This window comes from Capricornis sumatraensis, chromosome 13 (genome assembly GCF_032405125.1).
Source record: "Capricornis sumatraensis isolate serow.1 chromosome 13, serow.2, whole genome shotgun sequence".
Taxonomy (NCBI): Eukaryota; Metazoa; Chordata; class Mammalia; order Artiodactyla; family Bovidae; genus Capricornis; species Capricornis sumatraensis.
Window position 1 is genome coordinate 36,835,350 of NC_091081.1, and position 14,432 is coordinate 36,849,781.

At 36.9% G+C, this 14,432-nt stretch overlaps 1 protein-coding gene across 1 annotated transcript in view; it reads left to right on the forward strand.

Moving 5' to 3' along the window:
- The window catches only part of ASCC3 (activating signal cointegrator 1 complex subunit 3), a 318,333-nt gene that overhangs the window by 61,876 nt on the left and 242,025 nt on the right, over positions 1–14,432 (forward strand). Inside the window, exon 8 of the mRNA XM_068985127.1 lies at positions 14,108–14,308. Within this exon, the coding sequence (XP_068841228.1) occupies positions 14,108–14,308 (201 nt within the window). The remainder of the gene's footprint in view (positions 1–14,107; positions 14,309–14,432) is intronic.

Sequence of the window (14,432 nt, forward strand, 5' to 3'; positions counted from 1 at the left end):
TGATATATTTTGAAAGATGAGCTACCCAAATTGAAGTGTGGTATTGCAATGCTGACAAGGTTCAGGGCATACTTTGAATCTTTCTGTTAAGACATATGGAAAGGTGAAATTACTTTGGTATCAGTAACATTAAAATTCCTCAAAGATGAATACTGGGGCTTCCCCAATGCCTTAGCAGTAAAGAATCCGCCTGCAATGCAGGAGTCACGGGAGATGCAGGTTCGATCCCTGGGTTGGGAAGATCCCCTGGAGGAGGAAATGGCAACCCACTCCAGTATTCTTCCCTGGGAAATGCCATGGGCAGAGGAGCCTGGCTGGGCTACAGTCCATGGGATCACAAAGAGTCAGACATGACTGAGCATAGTACAGCACACAGCAAAGATGAATATTGAAGTAATGTAGAAAATGGCTTTAAATTGATAAAGGTAAAGGAAAGGAACTTGCATTTTTTTAGTTAATACTGTACATTTTTTAAGGCACATTATATCACATTATTTAACTTAATCCTCTTGTATAAACCCTGAAAGCAAGAGCTTTTAGAAAGGACAAGCTTCAATTGGATTGAATGGTGCAAATATCAAGCAGTGGCTAAATAAACATAGGGTTACCTTGCTTTTTGTATTCTGTCCAAACTCTTACATTCTTGATAAATTGTAGGGTTGTATGAAAATAATAATTATGTAATTTGAAAGTGTTAGTTGCTCAGTCATGTCCAACTCTTTGCAACCCCGTGGACTGTAGCCTGTGAACTTCCTCTGTCCATGGAATTCTCCAGGCAAGAATACTGGAGTGGGTTGTCATTCCCTTTTCCAGGGATCTTTCCAACCCATGGATCAATCCCAGGTCTCCTGCATTGCAGGTGAATTCTTTATTATCTGAGACATGAGGGAAACCCCAGTAATTAAGTAATTTGGCTAATTTTGAATGTATCAGCGGAAATCAATATATGAAGAAATGGTCATGCTTTATTGTATAACTTTCATAATTTCTTACTTTAAATGTTTTGCGTATCCTTTAAATCTTTACATACTACACAAGAAGTTCAAGTAAAGCATTTGTCATACGGTGGGGGGTGGGGGTCCCCTTACCTAACTTCTCCCTTCTAATTTGATACATGTTTAAACCAAAGTTTTTCTGAGTAAAATGTACTTTAATCTTCCTGGAGTAGGTTGTGTTAACTTATGAAAAAACTAGATGACTAGGAAAACCTTAATCACTATGTTCGGTGTAGGTAGGAAAAGTTCTCAGTCTTGCTTGTTCTCAATAATCACTTGGAAGACTGCTAAGAAATGTCCAGATTACTATTCCCCACCTTAGCAAATAAATGAAGATCTCAAGGGTTGAGAAGAAAGTCAGTGCCAAGTGTGTTGTTAAACAGTGGAATATTTGAATACACACATGTGTGTGCACATTTGTATATCAAACTATCCTAAATAAGTCATTAATACTTTCATTCATATAATAGGTTTTTGCTATATTGTTTTTATTCTATATTAGATGGATTCTTGACTTGACATCATTATAAGTTATTCAAATACTGTAGGGTTAGTTAGTGAAAATAGTCCATTATCCTTCAAAGTGAAGTGAAAGTCACTCAGTCCCGTCCGACTCTTTGCAAACCCATGGACCATGTAGTCCATGGAATTCTCCAGGCCAGAATACTGGAGTGCGTAGCCTTTTCCTTCTCCAGGGGATCTTCCCAAACCAGGGATCGAACCCAGGTCTCCTGCATTGCAGGCACATTCTTTACCAGCTGAGCCACAAGAGAAGCCGTATCCTTCAAAACCCTTCATTTTATGAGGATTCTCTTAATATTACATTTTCTTGTTTAAGGATTATATATTTAAAATGACATCCTTGATTTATTTAATTAGTTTTGAAAAGTTTAAAGTCATTCATACTGTGAAAACATTTTAAATTTTAAATGAAGAAATTGCCTGTAATTTAATAAATATAACATTTTTGTGAACTTGACCACATTAAGTGCCTAAATACTTCACCTGCTTTAAAGATTTCAAGCAAGCTAATGAAAGTAATTTAAAAGTTAAGGTCAGAGCTAAAACTGGCTATTAGTATAAATACCAGCCAAGAAACTGAAAATGACATTTTCTTTGTGGGACTCCACCGAATTGGACAGAGAATCTTCTGTTGTATTGCCATGGTTAGAAGTATGGCTGTTTATTGGGAGGCTGGCCCCACAATTCTGGTCAAAAAGACTGTGATACCAATTAAATAATAGTGTCTTACATTTTTAAGATCTAACACTTAAGAAAAGTGATATCCTGGAGGGCTATTTACAATATATAATGTCAGGATAAATTCATCTCCCTTATGAAAATAATTTATTTGCTTAGTAGAAAATGCCTTGTTCTTTGCCTCTAATTTTACTTCTGCTTTAAGCATCTAAAGTTTGTATATGTAATTATAATACTGGTTTGTGAATCCAGCCCTTGTTTATTCTAGAGAAGCAAGCCAAACCTAGCCAACTCAGGCTCAAAACTGAGGTTCCACTGTGTTTTTGTTTTTGTTTTGCTTTTTTGGCCCTGTTGTGTGGCCTGTGTGATCTTAGTTCCCCAACCAGAAATCTAACCCATGCCCCTTGAACTCGGAGTGCAGAATCTTAACCACTGAACTGCCAGAGAGTTCCCTTTTACTGTCTTTTTGTGCATTGGGAATGTGACTCTTGCCACAGCACATTGGTGAAGGTGTTTCGGAAGGACATCTGACCTGCTGACTGTGCTGGTAGAAACCCACATGTGCAATCGTGATTTATCAGTGGAATTCGTTATTGTGCAGACAGAGTTTTGTCTTTTAAAATTCCTCTTGAGATTTTTTTCTTCAGTTTTTCTCAGTAGTTAAGCCTTAGCTCAAACCTGGAAGTAAGGGAGATACCTTCCCCTTCCAAGAAGAGGATAGTGCTCCTTTTTTCTAACACCCATTATGCCTTAAGTTCTCAATTAAAGGTGCTAGTGTTGCTATTATTCATTTTTCTTTCCTTGTATTTTTTTCTACAAGGCCAGTAATAGCTACTTATTTATCATTTTGTCATCAGGGAGTTCAGTGTATTTAGAAGATCCATCTGGTTATTTAATTGGGTTTTTGGGGTTGTTGTCAAATGGACTATCTTCAGGATGAGAGAATTTTTAGAAATTGATACTTCAGGGCATATGTAGTATTTTTGGTTACTCTTTTAAATGATGTAAATGCATTCCTTTAAATAATATGAAAGGATTATGAATTATGCATTGTGATTTCTTACTGCTTTTTTGTATGTGAAAATTGGCTCAGTTTCATATTAGACAATGACTAACTTACTTGATTTTCACAAAATCTTATAATCTCATTTCCTTCAAAGATTTAATAGAAGATTACTCTCCTGAGGTCTTTTGTTGCTAAGGCTTAATTTCCTCTACCCAGATTGCCTGGTTCAAAATGATTTAATATCATAAAACATTAAAACATATAATTCTCCAGTAAAGAGTAACTAATAAAGACCATACATTGTCTTTCTTTTTTTTTTTAACACTGTCTTTATCTCTTTTTTTCTTTTTACCCCTTATCTCTTAATTAATAGCATTCATTAATTTTTCAATGTGTTTTCAAGTAGGAGTACAAATTGGAAATTTGGGTTTTGGTAAAGATACAGAACTCTTCATATGACATAATTTAAAACAGAGTGAATCAGTTACTTTTTATTAATATAAAACATTTAGTATTTATCAGTTTAGTTCAGTTCAGTCACTTAGTCGTGTCCGACTCTTTGTGACCCCATGAACCGCAGCACACCAGGCCTTCCTGTCCATCACCAACTCCCGGAGTCCACCCAAACCCATGTCCATTGAGTCGGTGATGCCATCCAACCATCTCATCCTCTGTTGTCCCTTTCTCCTCCTGCCCTCAATCTTTCCCAGCATCAGGGTCTTTTCCAATGAGTCAGCTCTTCGCATCAGGTGGCCAAAGTATTGGAGTTTAAGCTTCAACATCAGTCCTTCCAATGAACACCCAGGACTCCTCTCCTTTAGGATGGACTGGTTGGATCTCCTTGCAGTTGAAGGTGTTTATATCTGTTAAGAAAGAAATTATTACTATTTTTAATACATTAAGACAACATAGACTAAATCTTCCCTTTTTGTTTTTCCTCAAGATAAATATGTTTTTTATGTACAGAGAAAAGCATTTTTGTGGATCTGATTATAAAATCTGTTCTATAAAAAATAATATCTAAAATGTAATATCTAAATTTATAAAACAGAAGGTAAAATTCCTTTATAACCCCAGATCCAGTGACACAGTTTGATATATATCATTTCATAGTTTTTTGTATAACAGTTTCTATTTAATTAATTATGTTACTGTTCTGTGGCATATTTTGTTTTCCCCTTTTAGGTGTGTTTGTTGGTAAGAATATATATCTTCCTCATCCTATTCAGGGTTTCCCAAGTGGCTCAGTGGCAAACAGTCCATCTGCCAAGCAGGAGATGCAGGCTCAATCCTGGGTCGGGAAGATCACCTGGAGATGGAAATGGCAACCCACTCCAGTAATCCTGCTTGGGAAGTCCCATGGGCAGGGGAAGCTGGCAGGCTACATGGAATTGCAAGAGTCAGACACAACTTAGCGACTAAACAGCAACATCCTGTATAACTACTGTAATTCATAAAGAATGCATCATGAATTGCTTGTCTCCAGTTTATGTACATTCAAATTGTATTAGCTTTTTCTTAAATTATAAATAATACTTTAGCAGATATCTTTGAGCTTAATCTGGCATTCTTGTTCAGGTAGTTAACTTAGGTAAATTTTTAAAGTGGAATTTTTAGGCTAAATAATATGCAGATTTCTCTGTTGATCATTTAAAAGCAACATGTATGATTTAAAAGCAATGATCATTTAAAAGCAATGTATATGAAGACATAAAAATTATAAAAATAATCCAATTTCAAAAGTCTTAAACACCCAGATTAAAAAACATTCTTACTGTATTTTGCCTTTATTTATTAGTATGGTCAATGTTTTTGTGACTTTATATTTTTATATTTTATAACTATATATATTTTTATTTTTATAAAATTAACTTATACTTGGTTAAAAAAGATCATTATAGGGAATAAAAGTGTAAAAAACAATGATATCAGTAAACTTTATAAGTTTTTAACTTGGACTTTAAAATCTGAACTTGTTCCAGTCTTTGCTTTGCTACTTCTTGGCCGTTTGTCCTAGGGCACAGTCTTCAATTTCTCCATGCCCAGTTTCCCTATCTTTAAAATAAGGATAATAAAGAAAGACCTACTTCATGGGTTTTCTTTGGATACTGAGAGAAATAATCCCCTTAAAGCATATGAAGCAAAGCCTTATATGCAGTATGTGCTCAATAGAAATGCTAGCTAACTGGTACTATTATCATTAAATGAACTAGTGAATAATTTACCTGCCAATTTAAATAATAAGGAATTTATTATTTTCTGGATTTATCTATAACTCAAGTATTAAAAATAGCATTTTAGGTTTTGCTTTGTAACGTACACATCTACAGATCTTGCCACAGATCATCAGTTTGGGGTTAGCAGTGAAGTAGTGTGCCAGGTCTTTAAAGGTTGTGGTGTGGAGGTGTGTAGTAGTAGAGCTATCGGTTCAGTTCAGTCGCTCAGTTGTGTCCGACTCTTTGCGACCCCATGAATTGCAGCACGCCAGGCCTCCCTGTCCATCACCAACTTCCGGAGTTCACTCAAACTCACATCCATTGAGTCGCTGATGCCATCCAGCTGGTTGGGGCCTAAGTAACAAACTCCTGGTGACCTAGGTTCACCTGCTCCAACTTTAGCTCTTCAAGACAGAATATAAGCCCTGAGAGTTTGGCACTTGTTAGGCAGAGTTGAGTGCATGATGAACAAGTGGGAGGGTACATTTGAGATAACAGCAGGGTGTAATTTAGGCTTTGTGTATAATAATAGATCTGGACTTTTGATGAAACCGTAGCATCTTGGGTGAGGCCCCTGATCTAATGGTATAAGTATTAGATACTGTAGGAAGAGAATCTGCTGTTTCTTCTATTCCTAAACTTGTGATAGAGAAAAGCCTTTGAGAATTCAGCATATTAAGACCAAAAAAGAGAATGTTGAGGAAGACAATGAGAGGAGGGACATAGGACTTAATTAAAAGAAACTTCAGGAGTTTAATTCAATTTAACTTTATTTTAAAATTAAAAAAAATTGTTTTGGCCATGCTGCACAGAATGTGGGATCTTAATTTCCCAACCAAGGAGCAAACCCATGTCCCCTGCATTGGGAGCACAGAGTCTTTATCACTGGATCATCAGGGAAGTCCTTCAGTTTTCCTTTTTCTCTCTGTAGGGTAAAACTCTAGGAATAGTGAGAAGAACTTTTTAATATGAAATATTTTTGCAATACTTGAGAGCTCATTTAGGCATCACAACTTAATCAGACCCATCTTTAGTTTTTCTGTTATCTTTTTCTTCTTCTGTGAATATTCAGTTCAGTTCAGTTCAGTCACTCAGTCATGTCCAACTCTTTGCGACCCCGTGAGTTGCAGCACGCCAGGCCTCCCTGTCCATCACAAACTCCTGGAGTTCACTCAGACCCACGTCCATCGAGTCAGTGATGCCATCCAGCCATCTCATCCTCGATCGTCCCCTTCTCCTCCTGTCCTCAATCCCTCCCAGCATCAGAGTCTTTTCCAATGAGTCGACTCTTCGCATGAGGTGGCCAAAGTACAGGAGTTTCAGCTTTAGCATCATTCCTTCCAAAGAAATCCCAGGGCTGATCTTCAGAATGGACTGGTTGGATCTCCTTGCATTCCAAGGGACTCTCAAGAGTCTTCTCCAACACCACAGTTCAAAAGCATCAATTCTTTGGTGCTCAGCCTTCTTCACAGTCCAACTCTCACATCCATACATGACCACTGGAAAAACCATAGCCTTGACTAGATGGACCTTAGTTGGCAATCACATTGTAAAAACTAGAAATCTTTAAATAGCAAAATATCTCTTTAATTTATCCTTGTTCCCTCTCAGCCCAGATCCTTACTTCTTCTATCATTATATTAGATTGTGTGTATCCTTCTAGAATGTCTATAAGAAAATATGAACATATTTTAATGTAGTATATTAAGCACATACAAATAGGAGATTCTTATTCCCTATTCCCTACTGCTATCACCTTTTAAAAAAAATTTAATTGATGTATAGTTGCTTTCCTACCATCTTTGAGAAAAGTAGTATAATATTGCTGTGCATCTTGCTGTTTTCCATCTTAGTAAACACAATATATTCCATGGCTAAGCAGTTTATAGTATGGAATATGGTTTGTAAGAAACATGAGAGCAACGGATTCCAGCATATAGAGCTTGAACTGACTGTACTGAGTTGTGAAATTTTGAGCCTAAGGCACCTGCTATCTAAAACTGGAAGAAGCTTAAACTTTGAAAATTATATAAATATGTCTCTGATATCTATATGGTTTTTTCTAAATATATGCTGAGATTGATGTTTACTCTTTAAAAGTTAAGCTTATGATACATACACTGACTTGGGAGGGAAAACATGATCTTGGCTTCGTCTTAGGTACCTAGTTAATGCATTTTAACTGGTGGTACCTACATTCGATTATTATAAACATTTAATGCAGTATGTTTAGTGTACATTTTTGTTCTTCCAGGTAAATCGTATTATACAGAGTATTTTTTTAAAGATATAACCTGCATTTGACAGCAGTCTGTGTAGCTAGTCTTTGGTAAAGTATATTAGAAATATATACTTTCTATGGATTTGTATATATGAGACATGCCATTTCTGTGAGATTAGTAGTATGATGAATCCAAAATATGCATAGACAAGTGGATTTAGGATGAAACTTGTAACATTTCATCTACTGATTATAATGTTTTGAAAATGCATAGTAAAACTTAAAGGGAAAATGGTACTTATTTAGAATGACTACCTGAGCTAAACATAAAGCCTTTATGATAAATTAGCCATGAGATACTCAGTTTTCTGTTTAAGAGCAAATATTAACATACTAAGAAAAATAATTACAGTTTAACTTTATACTCATTAACATAAGAAGTCAATACATGAGTTAGAAGGATAGTAAATATTTGGAAGCAATGATTTTTAGTGCCATTTAATTAGACATTAGTGGATGATTGACATATAAATAAAATGATGAATATTATTATTACATAGTTTGAAATTTGAGTAGAGTTTTGATATAGTCGTACTTTTCTTCCTCTTTAATCTTTAGTTTTCCTAAGATATTTGTGAATATAATTTGAATATTTTTCAAATACAAGAAATTCCTAATGCATAATGAGCTTTAACTTAATTATCTCATGTTCCAGTAGCTCACAGAATTAATTTGAAGTACATTGAATCTTCTAGTGATATTTTTAAATAAAGTTATGGTTGCTGTCTCTGCACATTCCTTTTATTCTTTTTTTTTTTCTTTTATTCTTTTACTGACAAGTTTATTCATGAAAATTGTTTCATGAATTTTTCTAAATTTAAAAAAAAAAACAAAAAGAAGCTTGGGAGAAGGGGGCAGAACGTGAGCTGCTTAAAGTAATTTATAAATTTTTGTGGGTTTTTGGGGTAACTTGCTTTTTCTCATCAGCATGGTATGTTACTGGTAAAGACTGTATATATGCAACAATATTTCAAGGATTCTTTTGCAGTAGTTTTGAATATAGAGTTATTAACTGGCAAAAATCATTGTATGCTGGTATTTTAGACAGCATACATATTTGGTGGTAATTTGTATTGAAGCTAAGGGAAAATCAGTCTCATCTCTTCCACAGTTTATTAGTGCTATGGACTTAAGTGAGTTGTTTAACTTCTCTTTAGACCTCAGTTTCCTCTGCTTCCCTGCAGAATTTCAGGAAAATCTAGAGATAAAGAGTCTCTACCGAAGTTCAATTTTAGTCTGGTCATGACCTCCTGATCCATCTACATCATCTCTGCTGCCCCTTCCTTCCATCTCTGTCATACAACTACTAACTTTTAACAAGTTCTAGGTGTCTTTCTAATACTCTTCCTTCTGCCTGAAATAGTACTCTGCTCACTGAAATTCTCCATCAGGTGCCTCAGCACATAGTTTGTATCTTTAATATAGACAGCTAAACTGGTGTAATATAATTCAGTCACCTTTTCCCCCTTTAAACCACAAACTAATCTATTGTAAGGATCATTTTAGACACTCTCTAACTTTTCTTAAGAGAAAGAATATTTATATTTATATAAGTCCTTCAGTTCAGTTCAGTTCAGTCACTCAGTCGTGTCCGACTCTTTGCGACCCCATGAATCGCAGCATGCCAGGCCTCCCTGTCCATCACCGTCTCCTGGAGTTCACCCAGATTCACGTCCATCGAGTCAGTGATGCCATCCAGCCATCTCATCCTCGGTCACGCCATTCGCCTCCTGCCCCCAATCCCTCCCAGCATCAGAGTCTTTTCCACTGAGTCAACTCTTCGCATGAGGTGGCCAAAGTACTAGAGTTTCAGCTTTAGCATCATTCCTTCCAAAGAAATCCCAGGGTTGATCTCCTTCAGAATGGACTGGTTGGATCTCCTTGCAGTCCAAGGGACTCTCAAGAGTCTTCTCCAACATCACAGTTCAAAAGCATCAATTCTTTGGTGCTCAGCCTTCTTCACAGTCCAACTCTCACATCCATACATGACCACAGGAAAAACCACTGCCTTGACTAGACGGACCTTAGTTGGCAAAGTAACGTCTCTGCTTTTGAATATACTATCTAGGTTGGTCATAACTTCTTCCAAGGAGTAAGTGTCTTTAAATTTCATGGCTGCAATCACCATCTGCAGTGATTTTGGGGCCCAAAAAATAAAGTCTGACGCTGTTTCTACTGTTTCCCCATCTATTTCCCATGAAGTGATGGGACCAAATGCCATGATCTTCGTTTTCTGAATGTTGAGCTTTAAGCCAACTTTTTTGCTCTTCACTTTCACTTTCATCAAGAGGATTTTTAGTTCCTCTGCACTTTCTGCCATAAGGGTGGTATCATCTGCATATCTGAGGTTATTGATATTTCTCCTGGCAATCTTGATTCCAGCTGTGTTTCTTCCAGTCCAGCGTTTCTCATGATGTACTCTGCATATAAGTAAAATAAGCAGGGTGACAATATCCAGCCTTGACATACTCCTTTTCCTATTTGGAACCAGTCTGTTGTTCCATGTCGACTTCTAACTGTTGCTTCTTGACCTGCATATAGGTTTCTCAAGAGGCAGGTTAGGTGGTCTGGTATTCCCACCTCTTTCAGAATTTTCCACAGTTTATTGTGATCCACACAGTTAAAGGCTTTGCCATAGTCAATAAAGCAGAAATAGATGTTTTTCTGGAACTCTCTTGCTTTTTCCATGATCCAGCGGATGTCGGCAATTTGATCTCTGGTTCCTCGGCCTTTTCTAAAACCAGCTTGAACATCAGGGAGTTCACGGTTCACATATTGCTAAAGCCTGGCTTAGAGAATTTTGCGCATTGCTTTACGAGCATGTGAGATGAGTGCAATTGTGCTGTAGTTTGAGCATTCTTTCGCATTGCCTTTCTTTGGGACTGGAATGAAAACTGACCTTTTCCAGTCCTGTGGCCACTGCTGAGTTTTCCAAATTTGTTGGCATACTGAGTGCAGCACTTTCACAGCATCATCTTTCAGGATTTGAAACAGCTCAACTGGAATTCCTCTATTTCTTTGCATTGATTGCTGAAGAAGGCTTTCTTATCTCTTCTTGCTATTCTTTGGAACTCTGCATTCAGATGCTAATATCTTTCCTTTTCTCCTTTGCTTTTCGCCTCTCTTCTTTTCACAGCTATTTGTAAGGCCTCCCCAGACAGCCATTTAGCTTTTTTGCATTTCTTTTCCATGGGGATGGTCTTGATCCCTGTCTCCTGTACAGTGTCACGAACCTCATTCCATAGTTCATCAGGCAATCTATCTATCAGATCTAGGCCCTTAAATCTATTTCTCACTTCCACTGTATAATCATAAGGGATTTGATTGAGGTCATACCTGAATGGTGTAGTGGTTTTCCCTACTTTCTTCAATTTCAGTCTGAATTTGGTAATAAGGAGTTCATGATCTGAGCCACAGTCAGCTCCTGGTCTTGTTTTTGTTGACTGTGTAGAGCTTCTCCATCTTTGGCTGCAAGAATGTAATCAATCTGATTTCGGTGTTGACCATCTGGTGATGTCCATGTGTAGAGTCTTCTCTTGTGTTGTTGGAAGAGGGTGTTTGCCATGACCAGTGCATTTTCTTGGCAAAACTCTATTAGTCTTTGCCCTGCTTCATTCCGCATTCCAAGGCCAAATTTACCTGTTATTCCAGGTGTTTCTTGACTTCCTACTTTTGCATTCCAGTCCCCTATAATGAAAAGGACATCTTTTTTGGGTGTTAGTTCTAAAAGGTCTTGTAGGTCTTCATAGAACCGTTCAGATTCTTCAGCACTACTGGTTGGGGAATAGACTTGGATAACTGTAATATTGAATGGTTTGCCTTGGAGACGAACAGAGATCATTCTGTCGTTTTTGAGATTGCATCCAAGTACTGCATTTCAGACTCTTTTGTTGACCATGATGGCTACTCCATTTCTTCTGAGGGATTCCTGCCCGCAGTAGTAGATGTAATGGTCATCTGAGTTAAATTCACCCATTCCAGTCCATTTTAGTTCACTGATTCCTAGAATGTCGATGTTCACTCTTGCCATCTCTTGTTTGACCACTTCCATTTTGCCTTGATTCATGGATCTGACATTCCAGGTTCCTATGCAATATTGCTGTTTACAGCATCAGACCTTGCTTCTATCACCAGTCACATCCACAACTGGGTATTGTTTTTGCTTTGGGTCCTTCCCTTCATTCTTTCTGGAGTTATTTCTCCACTGATTTCCAGTAGCATATTGGGTACCTAATGACCTGGGGAGTTCCTCTTTTGGTATCCTATCATTTTGCCTTTTCATACTGTTCATGGGGTTCTCAAGGCAAGAATACTGAAGTGGCTTGCCATTCCCTTCTCCAGTGGACTTCAAGTCTTTAGCATAGTAATATTTGTGTAAGTGATCAATACATGATTGTTGAACAAAATGCTATAAACCTCGACGTATAATAGGTGTATTTGTCAGTGTTTTCTTCTGATGCCTTAGTTTACTTCTTGATTGAACTATAAGCTTTAGGAACAAAGGAAATGTTCCTTAGTCAAGGTTTAATATAGGTTTTTCTTTTTTTTTCCTAGAACTACTACATATTTTGCTTAAATCCAGTTTACTGTTCCTTTGGAAGATATTGTGTATGAAGTGTGTATCTTTTTAAGACTTATACTGTTTTCCCTCATTTACTCCACTGACTTATCAATCAATAAAAATTTATTTTTAGGCCTACTATGTTCCTGGCAACTCATTAAGTACTATGGTAATGCAAAGAGTAATAAAACAGAATTCTTAGTTTTGATCCAGTGGGCCAGATGTACATATAAACAAATTATTTCAGTGTTTGTGGCTAACGATCATAATGACAATATATAAGAAAGTTAAATGGAATGTCTAGCTGCTGAGAGAAATGGGAGTTCCCTTAAATCTTTTGAATTATGGAAAAGTATAAATGCATGAATAATTATGTATGGAATTGGAGGGAACCAGAGATTACATTTGAACTTAAAGTGATAATGAAGAATTTTTCCAGGTTGGGAAGGGCATTATAAGTAGTGCAAAGGCACAAAGACTGTCCAGAGAATAGTATGTATAGATAGTGGTAGTAGAAGATTATAAACAAGGGTTCACATTTTGAAGGGTACTGTTTGCTGTACCTTCTGTGTCTTAAAGGATCTATGTATTCTGTATAATTAAAATGGACAGAAGTTGGAGAAAATATTCAAGCTGGAATGTGACATGATCATATTTCTAATCTAGGAATAGTGGGCTCTATATTTCTTGTCATGAGTCTATGAAGACTGGAAATTACAGCATTCATTTGCCATAGTATTTTAGGAGCTTCATATAAGAGACAAAGATGACACGTGACAGTGATGATCAGTTCAGTTCAGTCACTCAGTCATGTCCAACTCTTTGTGACCCCATGGACTGCAGCATGCCAGGCCTCCCTGTCCATCACCAATTCCCACAGTTTACTCAGACTCATGTCCATTGAGTTAGTGATGCCATCCAACCATCTCATCCTCTGTAGTCCCCTTCTCCTCCCACCTTCAATCTTTCCTAGCATCAGGATCTTTTCCAGTGAGTCAGCTCTTCGCATCAAGTGGTCAAAGTAGTGGAGTTTGAGCTTCAACATCAGTCCTTCCAATGAATATTCAGGACTGATTTCACTTAAGATGGACTGGTTGGATCTCTTCGCAGTCCAAGGAACTCTCAAGAGTCTTCTCCAATACCACAGTTCAAAAGCATCAATTCTTCAGCTCTCTGCTTTCTTTATAGTCCAACTCTCACATCCATACATGACTACTGGAAAAACCATAGCCTTGACTAGATGGACCTTTGTTGGTAAAAAAAAGTCTCTGCTTTTTAATATGCTATCTAGGTTGGTCATAACTTTTCTTCCAAGGAGTGTCTTTTAATTTCATGGCTGCAGTTACCATCTGCAGTGATTTTGGAGACCCCCAGAATGAAGTCTGCCACTGTTTCCACTGTTTCTCCATCTATTTCCCATGAAGTGATGGGACTGGATGCCATGATCTTAGTTTTCTGAGTGTTGAGCTTTAAGCCAACCTTTTCACTCTCCTCTTTCACTTTCATCACGAGGCTCTTTCATTCTTCTTCACTTTCTGCCATAAGAGTGGTGTCATCTGCATATCTGAGGTTATTGATATTTTTCCAGCAATCTCGATTCCAGCTTGTGCTGGATACAGGTGTAGTCCCATCATATTTTTCAAATTTAGTGAGTTTCAATTCCCAGGTCCATTAGAATTATACAATAGTTGTGAGTTGTTCTCAACTGCATACAGCTTATATATAGGATATAAGAGACTAAATAAATTAGTTTTTCTTTTTAATTAAAAAAAAGATGGCATTTAATGTTTTGTGTGGGACCTTCACGTTTTCATTTTATCGTGGATAATATTTTTTTCTTCTTTTTAGATTGGACAGCTGGCTTTTAAAGGAATGAGGAGACTCAATAGAATCCAGTCAATTGTGTTTGAGACTGCCTACAACACCAATGAGAACATGCTGATTTGTGCCCCTACTGGAGCTGGAAAAACCAACATTGCGATGCTTACAGTTTTACATGAAATTCGCCAACATTTTCAGCAAGGTGTTATCAAAAAGAATGAATTTAAGGTAGGAATTAAATTGAACAACAGCTTTTTAAATTGTAAAATCTAAAACCATTTTGCAATTGTATATATGTCTGATATCTGGTAGTTTTTAAGGAGATTATAAATGAAGTCATATAAACTATGCT